Source organism: Haliotis rubra, unplaced genomic scaffold (assembly GCF_003918875.1).
Source record: "Haliotis rubra isolate DU_JTF1 unplaced genomic scaffold, ASM391887v1 Scf503, whole genome shotgun sequence".
NCBI lineage: Eukaryota > Metazoa > Mollusca > Gastropoda > Lepetellida > Haliotidae > Haliotis > Haliotis rubra.
The window spans coordinates 706,783-728,536 of NW_025767195.1; the positions used below are offsets into that span (position 1 = coordinate 706,783).

Below are 21,754 nucleotides of genomic sequence, written 5' to 3' on the forward strand. Positions count from 1 at the left end.
GGCTCCATCAGATCTGAAATATGTAGAAAAATACATGTACACTATTTGTTTCAAGACAAAGGGTTATTATAACAAACATTGTACATGTAACATTATACATGAGCAACATCAATAACTGCTTTCACAGTATTATGAATAGGTCTACATGGATATTAGAAATGTATAAATATTGGCTAAGATCCACTGAAACATTATGGAGTTTGGAACTGGTTGTTTCTCTTTAATTCAAGCATCATTACGAGCTTTAGACCTTTTCAATGTATAATGCCAGCTAGCTCACTTACCCTCCTGGACACTGACAGTAAGCGCTCTTAATGTCAACATTATTTTTCCACAGCAATCCATAGGTTGTAGAACTCGGACTTTTAGGTAGGTCTTGTCCCGTTGTGTTGGCTTCACAGACGCTTTAAAAATTCCAATTGTGTCAGTAGCATCAGCATACTCCACACTGTTGACATGCCCATCAGCAAACAAGCGATAGTCTTGAAAAGACTTGTAGGCGCGAAGCTTCCTTCTGTCATAATCGGGCCTGAACGACACCAAGTAATTAAATACGTCATATATTCCAATTTCCGGACATTGTGACAAATTGTTTGAGTAGCCTTGTAACAGGAATGGGTCACAGTTAATGTTCAGGTGTGAGAGTGTTTGGGGTGTGTAGCTTACATCGGAAACATCCTGGAAGACGGGCAAATCCAAGCTGGCAACACACTCGCACAAAGTGATCAATTCGCGACGAATGTAGCCTGTAAATGTCACACCACGGTCTTTCAAATACATCTTCAACTGTGGAACAGTCTTGGATAGGAACATACTTGATATTTTCTTCAAATAGTGATCGTAGACCAAAAGTAAACAATATCGTCTGTAGACAGAAACGGCACGTCAACCTTGTTTACGTGTTGTCATGCCCGCGGTCACGTGTCACAGTGGGCAGATAACTCTAAACGGCAAAACTGGAAAATGGCTTATTGACGACACAGCAACGATTCGGCATGTCATCGTTGATGTCGAGAAATCATCAAAATGATGAGCGTGCTACACATTTTCTATACAACTAACTGAAAATCCTTCCTCATATGACGTCACTGCAGTGCTCTGGCGACAGAGTTACGTAACCTGTCTGTGGTTTCGTTGGCGGGCGAGAGGGAAGCAGGCGACTTTTGGCAACTTTTAATCGCTCGGTATTAAATAACCACAAGTTTTTAAAGAATAAATTTGGTGTTCCGCATAAGACTAACCACAAATCTTTCATATGTAATGGTTAAAAGAGTAACAAAAAACAAAGTTTAGTGGTTCTCTTAAACTTTATTATTATGCTGATTCAAGGACAATAATCACACCATGACTGTAAAACTGCCCCTCATTATCACCCTTTTTCTTGACATGAAGGTCCTTCGTTGGGATGGCAATAAAGTCGGTGATAATAATATTCACCAAGCAACAACAGTGGACAAGGTTCCCAAAGAGGCCAAGGCTTTATATCTTTCTACCTTCACAGACTGCTAGCTTGACATAGATGAGGTGACATAGGTATGAGCATGCTCCTTTATATACATATGAAAACGTTTCCAATAATTTCTTTGTCATTTCAGCTGGAACCTTCTAGATTACTCTTGACTCCCAGTATAGATATACTAGGTAGAAGTAGCAAAATTAGCATCAAAGGTCCACACTCTGTACCTACACCAGTGACACCTCTGGGCAGTATGTGGGTACCTGCGTATGAAAATATACTTAATAAGGAACTAGTAAACAATATCACCAGGTGTTGAGGCACACCACTCCAAATATAACTATCGTACCTGTTGCCCCATGGGTTCCCAGTGTGGTTTGCCAAAGTAATGACCCAGTCAGTGTTTGCTCATGTCCAGCAAGAGAACGTTTACGTTTCATAAGATTTTCTATTCCAAGTCTAGTTCTTTGGACACGAGCTCTGTCCATGTGGATTGGGGTGAAATGGAAATGAGCATAAAGATCAATAAGAATGATATCATTAGATCCGGCTAGCTTATCTTCAAATGGGCCATGGAAAATGACATTGAACACTGATGATGAGGCATCCAAAATATGTACACTTCAAATATCATTTTCCAAGCAACCAGTTATTTATTTTCTTTAAAGCATACCGGAAAGTGATTTCATTATCATGGGGAATTGAGTATTGGTGGCAACATTCCAAACAGTTACTATATATGTGATGGTAAAGTCTCAAACCAGAGACCATATAATTATATGGTCTCTGCTCAAACTAATCTGTTCCAACACATTACACAGTATCACATACTGCCTTTGTGGTGTAGTGGTTACAGTGTCCGCCAGGAGAGCGGAAGGTCACGGGTTCGATCCCCGGCCGCCTCATGGTACTTGTTGGTCTCTGACTGGCGCTCGGCATTAATGGGTACAACAAGGACTGGTTGGCTCGGAGTCAGTATAATGTGTCCGAGTCGGGTTTTCATGCTCAACTGCGGCATGGTATCTCTGACACTGAGCTAGCACCAGCTTAAGTCTGGGCTAGTGCAAGCAGCCACACATACACTAGCCGAGAGCCGCGATGCGGTCCTATACAGTCAAGACATGACCCCGTGATGCAGGGTCATGTCTTGATTGTATAGGACCGCATCGCGGCTCTCGGCTACACATACACATGCATGCACGTCGTCATAAGAGCGAAATATTCTTAAGTACGACGTTAAACTCTATTTCACCTCACCTCACACCGTAGCCGAGAGCCGCGATGCGGTCCTATACAGTCAAGACATGACCCTGCATCACGGGGTCATGTCTTGACTGTATAGGACCGCATCGCGGCTCTCGGCTACTCACACCGATAATCCTATAATGTTCGCTTTGATATGAACACTGCCATATAGAAAACAAAACCAATCTTACAAAAAGTTGAGAAAAAAAATATCTAGTACTGGGCAAGTGAATGCAATACAGAGACCATATGATAGATATTATATGGTCTCTTGTCTTACCTTGTTTGGAAGACATTGTCTTGTAGCCGAGCAGACGACACATGGTTCTAAGGGACGTAACTCAGGACATTCGTGACCCACTCGAATACCGTCTGCTTGGAGGTTACGGAAAGGGGCGAGTGGTGCCGATTGATACCGAGCGACCATTCACATTGACTAAAGCCAAATCGTCGCAGGAGAACCCATGGCCATGTGTGTCTCGGAAAGTGTTCTTAGACGAAAAAAACAAACAACCCCCAAAGAAACCTGATAAGTTCTATCTCCAGAAATAATCTATTCAGTCCTAGGGTGTTCTATGTCATAAAGGGTAAAGCTCGATTTTGTCACGTGACAAGGAAATAGGACACTCTGAACACGAGATCTTATCTAGATGTCACATGGATAGAGCGTGTTTTATTTTGATTTTTTCGATAAGCATTTCTTTTAATTTAAGGGAACAAAACGGTACAGAAGTGATAATTGACATTCGTAGTAAATTATTTCCAGTAATTATTATTATTGTCAAATTAACAGTTTTAGATATACTAGTATCCTATCAAACTTTAAAACATAGATAGAACACTCTTGTTCTAAATAAATAAAGTGCCTTTCTTACTAGGTACCAGGATATAGAACGTTTTTTTTTTCTCTTAAATTTGTTTCTTTGTTTGTTGTTTACAAACTATAATTCTGGCAGCTGTCTGTATATAATCAAGTCTGGTTGGGTGGTTAGTTTTTTGGTTGGTTGATTTGTTGTTTAACGCCGCACTCGGCAAAATTCCTGCGGCGGTCTGTAAATGATAGAGTCTGGACCTGACGATTCAGTGATCAACAGCATGAGCATTGATCTACGCAAATTGGATATATGATGATATGTGTCAACCAAGTCAGCGAGCCTGACCACTAGATTCCGTTAGTCGCCTTATATTACAAGCATGGGTTGCTGATGCTGGAGATGAATTCTAATCTTCGGGTCTTTTTATAATTGCATAATGTCTTTAGCGATAGTCCTGAATCAATGCTGTCAATACGAAACAGGTATATTTGATATGAAGTAACATCAAACTGTATCTGAACAGTATCTTAACCATTAACTATTGGCTTGATCGGTTTAGCTTACTGACTAGAATTAACATCAAATAACATCATTTTTTTAAATAACTTATTAAAGCACATAGCAGTATCTTTGACTTGGAAATCATCAGTAACAACGGTCAAACTCTTTACAAACAATCATTTTCTGCCATAGTGTCGGAATTTCACTGAGAAATATGAGATTAATCAACTCGAACAGTCTATCTTTTGAGCTAGTCTGTCTCACAGTCCCTGAACCATATTAATTTCCCTACTGCCTAGCCCTCTCTGTAATGCTAAAGCCCTTAATGAAGCAAGTCTAGATCTCCTCGGTTTCAGGATCTGAATCTCATAACTCACTGGGGCTCCTTTTCAATTTAAATGGGTCTATTTGTTGCTATCGAAATTATATAAATTCAGAGACTAAGCGTTAGTCTAACACTGAGATAATGTCTGTTCTCTTCAATGAATAATTCCACTAATTCAAGTTCTAGGTTTGACTGCATCTGAACAAGATGACCATCGGGGAAGAGGACATATTTCGCAGACGACATGATACATGATTTATCCTGTACCTGCAATCATCAAATTCTTCCTTGGGAAAGTATTCAAAGTCAGCTTCAGTGAACAAGTCATCCAGTCGAAGATAATAAGCTACTGCAGAGAAGAGAAATATGCAAGATCAAGAAATTCATTGCAATTCATTTGTCTAGAGACAAACAAAAAATATTTTTAACAGCATTCTCTCGAAATGATGTCTTGGAGCATCAGGTGGATCAGACATATGCCTCCCTAAGACTGTTTCTTGCAAGGACACCACGGAATTTCCAATGTTATTATATTCGTGTTGTATTGTCATAAGTCGATTGAGATGCACAGAAACGGTATCGTAGCGCTTCGACTGTCGTACCTCCTATACTGTAACATAATTTACGACAGTCGTAGCGCTACGTTAGCTTTGTGAAACGGGGCCCTCATAATTTGAAAATTCACTGTACGGAGTGTCCGTGCCACAATATCGCGTCGTTAGAGAGTGAGTCGGAGAGCCGGGTTCATTTCCCCACATGGGAACAATGTGTGAAACTCATTTTTGGTGTCCTCCGCCGTGATATTGCTGGAATATTGCTAAAACGGCCTAAAACTAAACTCACTCACTCACTGTATCATCATACATTTGTTTCTGAATCTTTAGTGTTTTCTGAACCACCAATATTTCGTTAGATTTAAATATTTACAAATCTGTTTCAGCAACATTGATATTCACGGAATTCATTCCTTTTATTCAGGTTTTGCTGTACTTGGTGCAGGAAGAGACCTTGACGGGATTAAGATTATCACCAAGCAGATTCACATCGATGAACTTTCCAAGAAACTTGATATTCTTGATGGAACTCCAGAATGAAAATTGGCCATCCTCATAAAAGTAGTTTGTGGTAAGGGTGAGTGGGTGAGTTTGATTTTACGCGTTTTTTAACAATAATCCAGAGAGATGGCAGCGGGGGACACCAGAAATGGGCTTCACGCATTGTACCCATGTGGGGACCTGACGCCGGTCTTCAGCTGAAAAGCGAATGCTTTATTGAGCAACTTCAATGTATACACGTGGAAAAAAATATCGCAACACCTAATACTTTTTTCTCTCAATACCTTAAAAATTGCCATATTGCCAAATACATGAAAACAATAACGTATTACGTGTCTCAAACGCAACAAATCATGATGCACGTGCTCCAGGTAACAAGTGTGGAGCATATGAAACACTTATACCCCTCGTGTCATGAGTTTCAATTATCATTTACTCTTGTTAGAAACTGAGCTAAAACGCATACTTGTTGTCTTAAACCACTCTATCGGCCCCCTATAGACGTTAGCTGTTCGTTCGTTATTTGTTATTCGTTTTTCGAAAGATGTGTGAACCCACGAGCGCTTATAGACGTTGGCCCGGCAAAGGTCATTTCATTCCACTGTACTGTGACTTTGCAATAGCAATTTTATGATATTTGCCACCTTTGCAGAATATCATGTCAGTCCAAAGCCTCTAAAACTTCTCAGATGATTACCGTATTTGCGTCTATATTTTTCATCCACCTCGTTTCTCCTGCGTCTATTAGAGCAAATAAGGTACATCATTATATTTGATCACGTCAACCATGTATTCCTACAAAATATCAATCTGTTCTTGATGACATATATACCGTCCTCTTCATGACACATACCATTCTCTTCCCACAGAGGTTACTTGTCATATCTTCCTACGAACCTCTGTTCTAATACGGCCATGTTTCCCGGTTCTCGTAAAATCCCCTAGCGGCAAAAGATCGCAACACGAATTATCTCCCTTCTTTCTATCCAATCAGAACACGTCTTACATCGACTTAGATTCAACTGACTAACACAAGCAAATGTGGGGCCACAAATATCCCCCATCTGCCGGGGACTTGTGTTGATGTTACACACAAGACGTTTAATGGCTAGCTTGTCCGTTGTCAACGAGGGCGATGGAGACGCCACTGATCCGCCATAACATGACTGAGTTCTGTCTAGAAGAAACGTTTGCGCATCGCGCAGGGGCAGAAGTTTCGTGTTCTCGAAGCATACGGAAATTACCGAGGCCTTGCGAATGATCACTTTTGAAACAACGTCGCTGATTGCACAACTAAATCTGGTTGCCTCCAATCACGAGTCTTGAACGCTCACACCATGAAAGGGCCGTATTAGAACAGAGGTTACCTAGGAAGATATGACAGGAGTAACCTCTGTGAGAAAAGAATGCGTAGGAAGATATGACAGGAGTAACCTCTGTGGGAAGAGAATGGACACATACCGTCCAGCTCAAATATTGGATTCTACTAGTTTTCATTGTTTTCATGTAGCAAAATTTCGAATTGCATGCTTAAACATTTCTAGTCATGTTATACATTCTCTAGCTGATATTTCTTAGAAGTATTTAATTTTTTAATAAAAATATTCCATAAAATCATAGGAGTCAGTGTTTTTTCCAAAGGTTGTAATATTGTTCGCATATAAAGGGCTGGTGCGTGCGCGCGTGCATGCGTGTGTTTAGGGGAAAAGAATAGTTCATTATATCTTTTTGAAACTTTGCATGAGTATTTCCCAAGTTCTGAAGTGGTGCCTTTTGATAGTGTCAGATGTCTGAATAATTTGTTTTTGTCGTTTCAACAAGTTGGATTCGGATTTGGGATCATTCCGGATCAGAACTCAAAAACCGTTCATTATATCTTTTTGAAACTTTGCATGTGCATTATGGAAGTATTGAAGTGGTGCCCTTTTGAAAATTGTATTTCTTTTTGTTTCCATGCAAACGAGTTGCATTTGTACATTTTTTTAAGGGTAGGATTCACACGACGTTTTCAAATAAGCGGGATCCGGGGCATATGTCATCTTTTTGATGACTCGTTACCATCCGCCATAAAACAGAAGCAACATATAGGACCATGTTTCCTCCGTCCGTCACTAGAACTTCATTTCCAGACATGGTTAGACATGACAAAGACCTTTGATATGAAATGTCATATACTGGAGATAAGAGTGCCGTATTTGCGATGCGAATACCGATCTCAAATAGATGCATGTCTCTAACAGACGGAGACATCGTGATGCTCTTGAAATCAGCTTCATCTCCAAATCATCTCACATCCTTCTCACTAAAGTTTTACTCCGGTGCCTCAAACGTTGCCTTTTTTTCTAAAAAAAGAAGGCTTTTCTTGTATCTTATATTTTATATTTGATAGAACTGATGTAGATCGAATAACGAACCCATTGCTAGCACCCGCTGCTCAATTCAGGCTGCTGTTATAGAATGGTTAATGCCGGGTTGTCCATGAGACAAATTGGCAGGCAATTAGGTCACCACTCCTCAATAATCAGTTGATTAGTGAGGAAATATCACCAAACAAACGATGTAAAGGATCTGCATCGTTCAGGCAGACCACGCAAGACAAGCTAGACAAGATGCATCCCTACACCAGAGACCATATAATAGATCTATCATATGGTCTCTGCCTACACATAGACTTGTTCCGCGATTTCATTTGCATCAAGTCCAATGTTTAAACAGCAATGGCTTCCACATCAGTAAATTTGTCATAAAACTGTTTGAAATCGACTGAAAACAGCAGGGTATAAGGCCAGGAGACCCGTCCGAAGACCTTTGTTGACATGTGCCCACATGGATGCAAGAATACGGTGGTGCCGCATCGGCATCGGTGGAACCTGGCTCTCTTCGAGGAAGATGCATTTTTCAGACGAGCGGCGGTATTTGTTACTGAAAGAAGGACTCGTGTATGGCGACAGAGGAACATGACATCATGCATATGCTCCAACGAACATCTTGGAAGAAGGAAAACCAAGTTCTATGGATATTCAACTTCTTTATTGCAATGAGTGTAGGTACTAACACCGTTATCAAGCAAGTGATGCTAGTACCTACACCGAAACGTCGCACTCATTGCAATAAAGAAGTTGAATATGCATAGAACTTGGGTTTCCTTCATCTATACAACTAAAATGCCTCTCAAAGAAGTAATATTGGAAGAAGTTCCTTTCGGCGGAGGATCCTTGATGGAAGCCCTGATTTAAAATCGAGCATGTTTGGGACATTCTGAGGTGTAAAGTTCGTGAGAGAGATCCGCCAGTCCAGAGTATTGATGAATTAGAGCATAACAGGTTTCCCCAACATCTGATTCAGCGTCTTGTGCACTCAATGTTCAAAAAGCCATCCAGGCGGGCGGAGGTTACACAAGATACTGACTGTGTCTTTTAACATCGTGTTACCCGTTTGGGATGAACATATTGACTGACACATTATGATATCTTAATTTCAGTTTTATTACAGGACCCATGTTTAATCAAATTATACCAGATTTTTCATTGTTGGTTTTTGTGTTAATGAAAGTCGTTTTAGCACTTTGGCTACAAACTAATTTCCTGTGAAGACATTATGACATGGAAATGTGATTAAAAAATAGTTCTGTCTGTCACATCATACAACTTTACCTTTGAGATACACCTGCGTCCATACATAAAGAATAAGAAAAATATGCTTTGGAAAATGGATGTCAAACACACCACAGTACCCTCTAAAGCTGAATGTATTAAACCTTGCAACGTTTGAGCATTCCATAAAATGTAGAGAGCAAGTTGGTTTTAACGCCGGTTTGAACAATATTGTAGTTATATCACCACATCAGCTTGGTGCGGGAGGGGATGCAGGTTGGTAAAGACCACGAGCATGAATATGGTTTTGATATTTAAGAAATGTAATTGATGGTTGGTTTCTGGTCTGCACAGGGTGGTGGGGTGGCCTAGTGGTTAAAACATTCGCTCATCATGCTGAAGACCTGGGTTTGATTCCCCACATGGGTAGACTGTGTGAATCCCATTTCTGGTGTCCCTGACCATGATACTGCTGGAATATTGCTAAAAGCAGCATAAATCTAAACTAATTTAAACTATTCAACTGATAGTCATAATAACCACAAAAGACAAAAATGTAGAATTAACCCATTTTATTGAAACACACATTATAAAGTTTACAATCATAAACAGCAGTACAATACACAAAATATAGTCAAACATCATTGTATCGAAATTGAAGGGAATTACATAGGTTTTCCACAACCGCAAAATGATGCCTTCATAAGGCAGATGCAGGGACCAAGCTTTTTCTCTGATTTTGTTAAGTTCGGACTTACATGAAAGTTTTACCCAATGATGTTGGACTGTATGTGCCACCAGCCATAAATATCAGGCCCTAGTAGAGTCAGTGCTCCCAGTAAAGTCCACAATGTGCGACAGTTGGTTGTCCTGAATGATGCTAATGCTCTGTTCTGGAATCTGGGATGCAGGATCCCCATCCACAAAGCGTTCGTAGGACCACATCATTCGAAATTCTATAATAAACTATATAGTTACGACTGTTTTAATGCCATGAACGCTTTGCGGATCAGGACCCAGTTTTGGAAGCGGGCAGAATGTCAGTGTTTGCTCACAGAGGAGAGCTTAATACTGCTGGAAGAGTAATGAAGGTGTCAAGCTGGTAGCGACACTAATGGATTCTACTGTCCCATCTTTGGAAGTATCACCAGAACACTTGTAATTTATCAGGGTCCACAAAAGTTCGTAGTGCTGCAACATTCATAAGCCTATGACAAACTAATAGAGTTGCCACAGTGTATGAAATAAGGCCCATCTGATCGCCCGAGATGGGCTAGATTTTCTGGTCAAAATTGACAGCAAGCCAGCCTGATGGTCTGGTAAAAATGTTAGATTTCCCATACATCTGAGTAAATTCACCATATCTTAGTGTCTGGTTAAATCCATTTTGGGCTGGTATTATTTTGCAGTTACCAGCCCTGATGTGTGGCTGGGTCTCTGGCCCATTTCATACACTGTGTGCAACATGTAACGTTACGAACGCTTAGTGGATCGGGACCCAGGGTCTTAGTATTTACGAGTGCTTCAATTAGCTGCCACCAACAATCACAGAAACAACCCAATAGTATTTGTAAATAAAACACAACAACCAATAAAACAAGTGTTACATACAGTAAACTACGTTTTTAACCAAAACCTTATAACGAACTGATGGGTTTAATTAACTGTTTTCAGGAGTGTAGCAAGCAATTTTTTTCGTGTAAGCTTGATAGTTACAAAGCTTCATATTTAGATAGTATTGAGGGCTTGCAACAATCATGGTTAAGCCTGGGCTTTTTTTTATTATGGTAGCTTCACCCCTGGTTTTTGTTTTGTTTTATTGTCCCAGTGACATTATAGTTGAAATGTGTACAATGAACTTGGTTATAAGAAAATAATTTATAAATTAGAGGTCTTCTTGACTTCATCATAATCGTTGTTTACTGGACATGTATATCAACTGCACCAACCCATGAGCTAAAAACGTTGTGGTTTGTTAATACTTCACACATATCAAACTACTATCTACAAAAACAAGACTCAGGTGGTTAAGTACTAAGTCTTGCTATTAACTTCAAATATGCTACTCAACCTTTCATAAGGATCATTAAACATGTCACTCTACATAGAGGATACTAAACAACCTTCTGTGTAATACCATATTTATTAAACGAGTTAATGATTTGGTATCAAACAAGCAAAATCATTATGATGTCATACGTCCAGCGGTATTACACTTGTGTAATATTGCCGTAAAAATATTACACTGCAGTATCTGCCACGGGTGAGTAATAATTAAATATAATATATAAATAATAAGATTTAAAAAAATCCATCCTTATAAAAAATTGAGTAGTATATAATGAACATGAGTCATGTCCATGGCCACATGTTACTGAAGACCTGGTTAGTGCATTGTCAAGGCTATAATAGGTGTACAACTGCTCCCAGATACACGAAAAAAGACTGTCCATATTATTTTGTGTTTTCAATCTCCTGCCCATCCTGAATGTTCATTCCAACGTGAAATAATTAAACACTTTCTTCTCTCAATTTTCCCTAACAATGTGGAATCTATGCCCTACGTGATACAAAAATACTCCTGTACACTCACTAAAAAAACCCAGGTCAGCTTGACCTTTCTTCATCAACATTTTTGAAAGGCAAGTATCCAATGCAAAGATTTGATAGAGAGTATTTAATGAATGGATAGGCTTAACTACAAAGCTGTCAGCAGAAAATGTGTTGAAACAATATCCAATCAAAAAGATTGCACAAACAAAACAATCAATTATTGATTTTTAAGGTGCAAAGAATAATCTGAAACTTGTAACAATAATTCCCAAATCCACAAAATGTACCAATCTGTGAAATTGTTGCTGAACTAAATAGCTCATAAAATCTAAAAAAGTGTCACAAAAATATGCCATTATGCTATATCAAAATTTAATTAAATGGGAAAAAATATCACATATTTAATTTCATAAAATAATTCAAAGATATATATACAAGGTTTTAATACATTTTAAAAGAGGGATTAATGTGAGGAAATCTAGTATGTGAACTATTCTACATGACTGCAACAAATACAATGTACCACATTTGAAAACATGGTCAACATTAGAAGTAAGTAAAATATATGCACATATATGAACCATTGTACATAGTTCTCAAAAATCCTGCTAGAAATATGTGTTAACTATTTCCCCAAAGACATAAATATTTTCATACTGTATAGTAGGAATAACATGATATAGATTTGATGCAGCATGGGATTACCTCCCTGCCTTGAAAACTATTTCTGCAAATATTCAGTGTACTTAAAAGACAAATTGTGAAATTGTAAAGATTAAGGATAAAAAATATATGTGCACAGCATAATACAAAATTTTACCTCACGTAGTTCACTTAAAATCAAGTAATGCAACAAATAGGTTGTATAATAAGCATAATTATGTATTGTACATACACATCTGGTTTACTTTTGCAAAACTGAGGGTTAGCTTTTCAAAATATGAAAATAACTTAATATTGAAAATATATTATTTTTTTAATGAAAATATTCTAATCAATACCATATACATATCTTTAATATTATACATTATCTCCTAAAATTTTGGTGCATACCATTTCTAAATTCTTATATTTTCTAAAGCTTTTACAAAATGTTTTGGACTTGTGTAGATTTCAGGATTCTTCAAATCTGTGACATTGAGTGCAATTCCCTATTTTGATGTGTACCATATGTTCCTTATAGACTAAAATTGACTTGCCTTGGCATGTGTTTGTGATGGTGCAACAGGTGGCAGATGATATGCCCACTTTCTGCAAACTGATATCATCACTATTTCATAATGATTCATAAACACATGCTTATGATATAGTCCAATTCATTCTGCTTTTAGTACAGATTTCTTATGATTACAGAAATGAATTTCTTCCCTTCTATTTAGAAACAATACTTTAATAATGATAATAATAATAATAGTACATTTCTTTAGCACTTATCTCCATACACAATGTATGCTTGAAGTGTACCAAAATGTTCAGTAGGAGAATTCATCAGCATAGGCAAGTTGAAAGAGATAAAGTTTTCAAACGAGACTTAAAGATCTGAAGATAGTCTGAAGATTTAATGTCAATAGGAAGACTTAAAGATCTTAAGATATTCTGAAGATTTAATGTCAAAAGGAAGACAGTTCCATGTGCTGTTCTTTTTGAACGGTGAAAGATCTTGTGTAGATAAAGAAGTTTTTAACAGAAGAAATATCTGGACGCATCTTTTAAAATATATATAATATTATCTATCAAAATATATACAGTGGAAGCTCTCAAAACCGGCAGCCCTCCAATCCGGCATGCTCTCAATATCAGCACTAGAATTTGGTCCCTGACAGAAACTAGTTAATCTATGATCATTTACATGCCCTCTAATCCGGTGTCAGTCTATTCCGTATTTCACAACACGTTCAGTTTTAGGACACACGGAAGATCATTCTCAGGTTGAAAAGGGAAAAGTTCTCTAAACCGGCACATCCTCTATACCGGAATTTTTTGCCTGCCCCAACGAATGCCGGTTTAGAGGGCTTCCACTGTACATTTAAATAGAAGTATTTGAAACACATATAATATCTAGCTTCATTTTAAATGGCTAAATTGATACATAGAGTACTGACTGACTGAGTTTTGTTTTACGCCGCTTTTAGCAATATTCCAGCAACATCACGGCGGGGAACACCAGAAATGGGCTTCACACATTATGCCCATGTGGGGATTCGAACCCGGGTCTTTGGCGTGACGAGCCAACGCTTTAACCATTAGGCTACCCCACCGCCCCGATACATAGAGTAAAACTGACAGAATGCAAGTCTGAAATTTCATTTATTGCCATTTAGTGCAGTAAACGTATTAGTGTTATCTCTGGATCAATCCCAGAGTGCCAACATTTAAATTAGCAGCAGGGACACTGCAAATAGTTTCACCACTTATGTACATGGTCTGAACCACTATTGTTGGGGCATATTTTGGGGTAAAAGAAAAGCCTCTCGATTAAAGTTTTCAAATTTGTGTAATACCTGTTTCCAAAATCAAGTTTGGTTTGTCTTGTATAAACGTCAATAAATGAGTGAGGGAGTGAGTGAGTTTAAGGTTTACCCGCACTCAGCAATATTCTAGCTGTATGGCGGCGGTCTGTAAATAATCAAATCTGGACCAGACAATCCAGTGATCAACAGCATGAGTATCAATCAAAACAAAATAATGTACATTACAACAACAAATATAGAACCATTAACAGCAATAAACTATTTTTAAGATAAACACAATTCATGTTTGAATTAATTGTTGTTCAAACAATCTAATAACATGGATCCTTTCAATCACAAGTATTTCAAGTATTTTCTTTACTATGTTTCATTCAATATGCCCAATTTTATCCATATCACAGCTGCAACAGGTAAGTCACATTCACTTGGAATCAGTGTAGGTGGTAAAAACTCTATACAAGTACCACTATTTATGTATACTGAAAGTCACACAACTAATAACTACAACCTGTAAATCTTCACAGCCATCTTCAGCTTCATTAGGACTTCCCCATTCTATTTATAGATGCTTCCACCAATTCACTGATTGTCCAGCATCTGAAGATACTACCTGTCTGTTGATTGGCCATTTTGTCCACTTCTTTAAATTTCCTTTCTAATGTCCTTATGCATTCTGCATGAACTCTAATGGAGTGAGGCCTCTTCACAACAGCTTTCCTTCCATCATCTGACTCACGCAATGAATTCATCATCATTCAGAACTTGACAGGCTTTACTTGAAGCCCAGTGGCTGGACAGCCTAAAACCGATGCCTGGCAAGTGCCCCTATTTCTGTGTGGCAGTGCCACTTTCACAAGCACCACTATTCCATGCTGACATGGTCCCAGTCACAGGTGAGCCAGGCTTCCCAAGTGCCACTATTCTTGCAGAGAGTTGCTTCCCTGACCCAGACTTACAAAGAACATGTTTATAATCACCCTATTCATGCTCTTGGATTTCACCAAAGCAATAATTGTCCAAAAACTGTATTACTTCAGAATTACTCCTACATAAGCTGTTGTACGCTTAGTCTGTTTCCAAGGTAAGTATGTAATATCAAGGGATTTCGAGATCAGGTTGGAGGGTGTTATTAAAAATAATACAATAGTCCTATGATTATGCAATATCTCAAGTGTGATCTCCATGGTATATCTTCAACGTGAATATGTACAAACTATAATCACATATTGTGTAAATCATATGTTGATGCTTCACATACATGATAAATGATTTTCTTTGAAATCATCGCCCTAATAGTCACAAGTATTGCTTGAAGTGATTGTTCAGTTTTCTCCTTGCATTTCTTTCAAAGTTTTCCATTTCATCGTCCATGTGGTCCATGCCGGCTGCATTCCTAATACCAGTCATCCCATTCCGAAAATCATATACCCAGTCTTCTGAGGGTGACCTCCTTACCCACTTTGGACGAGGAAGAGGAAAAGTTGGAGTTGTGGCTGCTGATGCCCCATCGGTATCTAGATCTTCTGGTGAAGGCCTCTCGGTCACAGTCAACTCTCTCACATCCTCATCCAGTCCCGTATCACAAGCTAAGTCAAATGCCAGCTTTTCTTCCTTGTTCTTCAAGAACTTGTCAGCTTCAAGCTTCAGCAAGACCTTAACATTGTTACATACAAAGGAAACCCTTCTTGTGCATATCTTGTGTAGCACTGTGTTTCCATCGAGGTCCGTGCTGTTGATATCTGCTCCATTTGCTATGATGTCTTTCAAGGCATTTGAGTCCAGAATATCTAGTTTTGTGCAATATGTGTGCAGGAGTTCTTTTATGACCGTCTCACCATGTTTCTTAGCCAATGCACAAGAGGTATGTCCTTGTTTGTTAGGAGAATCAACAGGACATTTCAGTTTGATAAGTACTTCCATACAAGTTCTGTAGTGTTCACTCAGTTTGGGCATAGCTGAAAACAGCTTGTGAAGTGCAGTATTTCCCATGGAATCCTTTGCATCAATTGGTATTCCGCTTGAATGAAGAAATCTTATAAGACCTGCACAATGGGGAGTCATTCCTTCAGCCACTTTATGTAAAGCACTTTCCCCTCCCTTGTCCTCTGCACACAGATCAGCTCCATTTGAGATGAGGAACCCAATAATGCGATCAGTGAACTCCCCCTGTGTTGTGGCAGCCAGGTGTATCATAGTCAGACCATCGGCAGTGGTTCGGTGTATGTCAGCACCTTTCTGAATCAGCCTCTCCAGGACACCGACAGTGTGTTGTTCATCACACTGTACAAGTCTTTGAAGCATCAGGGACAGGCTGTCACTGTTAATGTGATCACATGACAGTAACTTCTCCAAATTTTGGACTTTGATGTCTAGCTTACATGCTCTCATGAGTGCTTTCATAATCATCAATTCATTCAAATCATTTACTCGGTTCCTTATCACTATGTCCATGACGGTATCATCGGCAGAATTAGCTTGAGTAAGATCAGCTCCAGCATCAATAAGGATTTCAGCAACTTCTTTCCTCCACTGCCCTGAAGACAGGCATACTTTGTGTAGAGGGGTGTCCCCATACTTGTCACCAGCAGACAGCATTCGCTGGACATCTCTTGATTCAGGACTTGTATGAAGATGCTTAAGAAGAACTCTCAGCACAGCTGGACTGTATTTGGAACATTCAATGCAGCAGATATGGATTGGTAAGTGTGTGTGCATATTCTGACTCCAAATATCTCCTTTGCAAGACAGAAGAAACTCTGCAACCAGTGAACTGCACACTCCTCTTGATACACAGGCATGATGCAATGCTGTCATTTGTTCTTTGTCTGCAATACTGACGTCTGCTCTCTGTGGTTTATTGATAAGTCCCTGTACAAGCATCTGAGCAACTTCCACGCTTGTGCCATGTGACACATTGGAGACTTTATGCAACGGAGTTTGCCCCTTGTTATCTGTCGAGTTCAGATTTGCACCTAATTTCATCAGTGCTTTTACAACATCAGATTTATTTTCTTTGCTCACAGCATGATGCAAAGCTGTTTCACCTTGCAAATCTTTTGCATCTACATCTTTACATAAAAGTTCTGTTATTTTCCCATCACAGCCATTTTCAGCGTAGCAATGTAGTGGTGTCTGTCCTTGCTGATTTGTCTCTTTGTATGTTAATCTATTACCTGTCCTCGGCATCAACATCTTGATGACTTCATCGTTACCTGTCCTGCATGCAAGATGAAGTACTGTGTTTCCCTCAGCATCAGCTGTCTTTACATCCACATTGCTCTTCTCAAGAAGGAGCCTTAAGACCGCTGTGGTCCCTGTCGAAGCGATGAGAGTATGGAGTGGAGTTTGCCCTTTTCTATCTTTCATGGTTATAGAATGAATGTAAGTTTTCTCCACCATTTTATATTCATCTTCATCCTGCATCAAGAACTGAAGAATAGATGCCATGATACCATTTGAATTCATGCATAGCAAATGGGCAGGAGTTTGTTTGTCATTGTTTTGCACACTGGCGATATGTGAGTTTCTGGGAATTTCATTTTTAGCCCTGACAAGCTTCTCAACAACTGGTTTGTTGATGAATCTTCCCTTCAGATGAACATGCAGTGGGGTATTTCCATGTTTATCTGGAGCCTGTGTATCAAACCCTGCCTTCAGTAACTGTACCACACATGTCACATTCCCAGTGAAACATGCTGAATGCAGAGCAGTAAAACCATCAATGTCAGTGGTGGTGGTGTCCCAGGTCTTCACCGTGAGAAGCCATGTGAGAGTGTCTGGTTTGTCAATGTGAGAAACACTTGCAGCAAGATGAAGAGCTGTCTGGCCTGTTTCAGTAACTCCATCTAACACACTGGGGTTTCTCTTCAGAAGGAGCTCTGCTGCACCCTTTCTATTAAACCTGCAAGCTGCAAGAAACATCTCTTCCAGGTTTGTATTGCATGGTTTTTCATCCGATGTCGCATGGTCTCTCTGCTCCAGGAGATGTGTGATGATTTTCTCATTTCCACCTTCACTGGCACTTACTAACAGGCTTGTCCAGTTGGGACTTAATCCATCACAGCTAACTGCGTTGTATTTATCAAGAGATCCAAGTTTGCAAGCCACCTCAAGGGCGCTGACGATCAAGTCAGGTCTGCCTTTTCTTCCTTGGAGATTTGTGATGAAGGTTTTTACTGCATCAGTATCTCCATGTGTTATGACAATCAAAATCCATTCCTTCAGTGTGTCAGGAGAGAGGTTATAAAACTGGTTAACAAGCTCTTTTAAAACTTTGTGGATAATTTGTGGACATTTACCCACCTTGCAAGCAGCCATGCAGGGAAGGTTGACCTTTGCACCCACACTAAGCAACAGGTCATAAGCTTCTTTGTTGCCAGCCTCACAAGCTCTTTCCAGAGCCAGATGCTTGATATACTCTCCACTCCCAGGCAGAGTCCTCAAGACGTTCAGTACAATCTCCTCTACCAATGGAAAATGCTTTAATGATATGGCTTGCAAAAGAACATCCTTGTAATTTGTAACTTTCTCCTTGAGTTTCTTCTTAATGTTTCTCACAAAGTCTCGTGAATTAAATCCTGAAAATTTTAAAGCATCCATGACACACTCCTCTTCCAAGAGCCTTCTGATCAAGGGTTCTTCAAAATAAACATCTATGGCGAGTTTATCTGTGTCTTCGTCTTCACAGTCTTGAATTACTGTTTTGTGGATGAGAAAACTGAGGGGGCACCATTCAAGCATGAGTTCTTCACTTTTTGAAAACAGTACTTGACACACTGCATCAGTGACTGATTCATGAATAACTGTATATCTTTTGTTTGTGCAAATCAAGTACTCTCCTATCATACCTTTTGCTGCTTCCTGAATCTTCCCCAGTGAAATGCCTGGTATGTCAAGTATCTTGTTTAAATTTTCAAAAAATGGTTGTGGAGATTTGGGTGATCTTGGAGGCCTATTCTTGGCTTCATATAAGAAACCATCTTTCACAATCATTACAAGTGCAGCAAATTTCATCTGTTCGTTTTCGGCCATGTGTTCAAGCTGCTGAATGAAGGAACCAACTGGGTTCTTTAAGCTTGTCACTAGCTCTGTGCCCTTTTTAGAGCCACTTGACTCAATGGCCATCAAGAACCAGGGGTGGTCAGTTAACCTTGCAATCTCCTGAAGTATCGCCTCTTGAGAGCCCTCTGTTGGTCCTAAAGATTTGACTGTCTGTGGCTTTAATTTCAGTTTCAAAATTTCATATCGTTCATGTTCTTGCAAAGGAAGGTCTTGTAGAGTCACTGCATGTTGGGAATTCTTCCCCTGACATTTAAGCAGAGTAGATTTCTCCAGCTTTGGCAGGTTCCTTGTTGAAATGCTTATTATGACATGAGCTGCACCTCTGCTAGCAAGTTCCACTGCATCAGTTAAGTGGGTATCAACTTCATCATGCCTCTTAAAGGGAACATCAATGAAAATGACGAACATTTCAGATTTACCATCCTTTTTAACATCTTCAAGTCCAGTCAGATCTGTAATACATTCCAAATCACCTTGATTCTGGATATAAAGTGGGATGTAGGACTGATCAAAGGTTTTGAGAATGTACAGCCCCAGTGATGTCTTGCCACATTTTTCAGAGCCTTTAAGTAAAACCCAGCCACTTTTCAAACACTCCATTGCAGACTTGGCGGCTCTGGTTTCATAGTACGAATCCCTTCTAAATTTGTCAAGTTTTCGCTTGGTCTGCCCTGAAACGGGAAATACAGGTCACATCAAGACCAACCCATAAAAATACAGTTGGTTGCTTGTTGTTTAACTCTGCACTCAGCAATATTCCAGCTATATGGTGGCTGTCTGGAGTCTGGACCAGACCAATCCAGTGATCAACAGCATGAGCATCGATCCACGCAACTGAGATACGATGACATGTGTCAACCAAGTCAGCGAGCCTGACCACTCGATTCCATTCGTCGCCTCTTACGACAAGCATGGGTTACTGAAGGCCAATTCTAACCCAGATCTTCACGGGACTTAAAACCACTGAGCACTGGTCAATATATAAAACAAAACTGACATTTGATTGACCATGTAGTATTCATACCCAAAAGTCATTGATAAACTCAATATTGAGCAAATGAGTGGCACTCTCACTAATATTAGGTAAGATTCTCAATAACCTCCCATGAAGATTTAACCAGTCTTATATTCAGGACAACTGACAAGTATTACTTATGTCAGTGGGATGTGTACTGAATGCAGATGCAGTGTGACAGTTCCAAACATGAAAATGACACAATGCGGAATGGACTCGTCCTAGGCTACGTTTCTGTATTATGATTTTGGCTAGGGTATGTAGTACGCCTTCAGCTTTAGTGAAAACCTACTGTAACCAGGATTCCTGACAGAGAGGGGCATGCATACATACACACACACACACACAGACACACAGAGAGACAGGCACACACACAGACACACATACACAAACAGATTGAAATGGTAATAAATGTACAATACAACAATCAAATATACATATTTTGAGTGTTCACACTGTAATGTCAAGTTTTCTTAGGGGTCATCAGTTCAACTCATTACAGTTATCTCCCTTGTAGACCGTGTGCTTGGAGCGCATGCGAAATGTGTGCGATGGGATGTTTGTGAATTTCCAAGTCATGGTGTACTCTCTGATGCATCATAATGTCGCACGTATTCTACAAATCCAACGTAAGAAATCTGTGTCGTTGTGACTGTGAGGTCTGCTTACAGTTTGTGCGATTTGAGATATGAGTGGATTGAACTGCAGTATCAATGTCAGTGTTTAAAATTCCCAAAATTACACACCAGACAGACGTACTGATAACTTTAAAAAATTACCAGTCAGGATAAAAACTTGCCTGTCTGGTTTTCAACAATGAAAAAAAAGATGAGTTTTCAGAATACTTTACTGCTTGTAGGCATCGCAATGAACAACATAGCACTAACAGGCAATGCACCGAGTTTAGGTAAACTGAACGTACATCAGCCTGGTTCTCTGGGTCTGTTGCGCCTGCGCTAATGCTCCGACACTGACCCAGGCAACCACATTCGTCACAGTTCGCCCTTTCCGTAACCTCGCTATTCAGCTTGTCCCGGAATAACACAAGTGGGTCACGAATGCAGCAACCACAGTGTCGGAGTGTTAGCGCAGGCGCAACAGACCCAGGGAACCAGGATGAAAGTACATGTGTTCTGATTGGTTATTGTAAAATGAACTGTCCAATCGTAAATAGTTTAACATAATTATCATAATACCTTAAACACCTCAAACTGACGACAAGAAAACCTGTCTGATATTATGAAACATTTACTGTTAAGGGTAAAAACATCTACCAGACTACCTGACAGGCTACTTTTGAAATTTGACTGTCCGGACGGTCGGACGGTCGGGAATTTTAAACGCTGTTAATGTGCGAATTCAGAATACAAATTTGGCTCGACTCTTATCTCTCATGTTGTTCTTCGAATCATAAAACTTGGAAACACTACACACACATATTCAGATTTAAAACATATAAAATCCATCTTTAACATATACAGAAAGTCATATGAATAACTAAACAAGAAAGGTGTTTATTCATGACAAAAAATAAATAGAAACAGCTCTTTTCCTGAATTCACCTAAACCTATCACATATGACCCATTTTAACTTTACCAAATAGATAACAGTAGAATATTGACAAACTTTATGGATAACAACTGTTTATATTTTGTGAGTTCAA

At 39.4% G+C, this 21,754-nt stretch overlaps 1 protein-coding gene across 3 annotated transcripts in view; it reads right to left on the reverse strand.

Annotated features, from left to right (window-relative positions):
- Nucleotides 1-14,860: 14,860 nt before the first annotated feature.
- Nucleotides 14,861-21,754, reverse strand: part of LOC124291961 (serine/threonine-protein phosphatase 6 regulatory ankyrin repeat subunit A-like) — a 56,952-nt gene continuing 50,058 nt past the window's right edge. For all 3 annotated transcript variants that reach the window (XM_046729044.1, XM_046729045.1, XM_046729046.1), the window contains one exon: nt 14,861-19,746. In XM_046729044.1, coding sequence (XP_046585000.1) covers nt 15,311-19,746 — 4,436 coding nt within the window. In that variant the 3' untranslated portion in view covers nt 14,861-15,310. The remainder of the gene's footprint in view (nt 19,747-21,754) is intronic.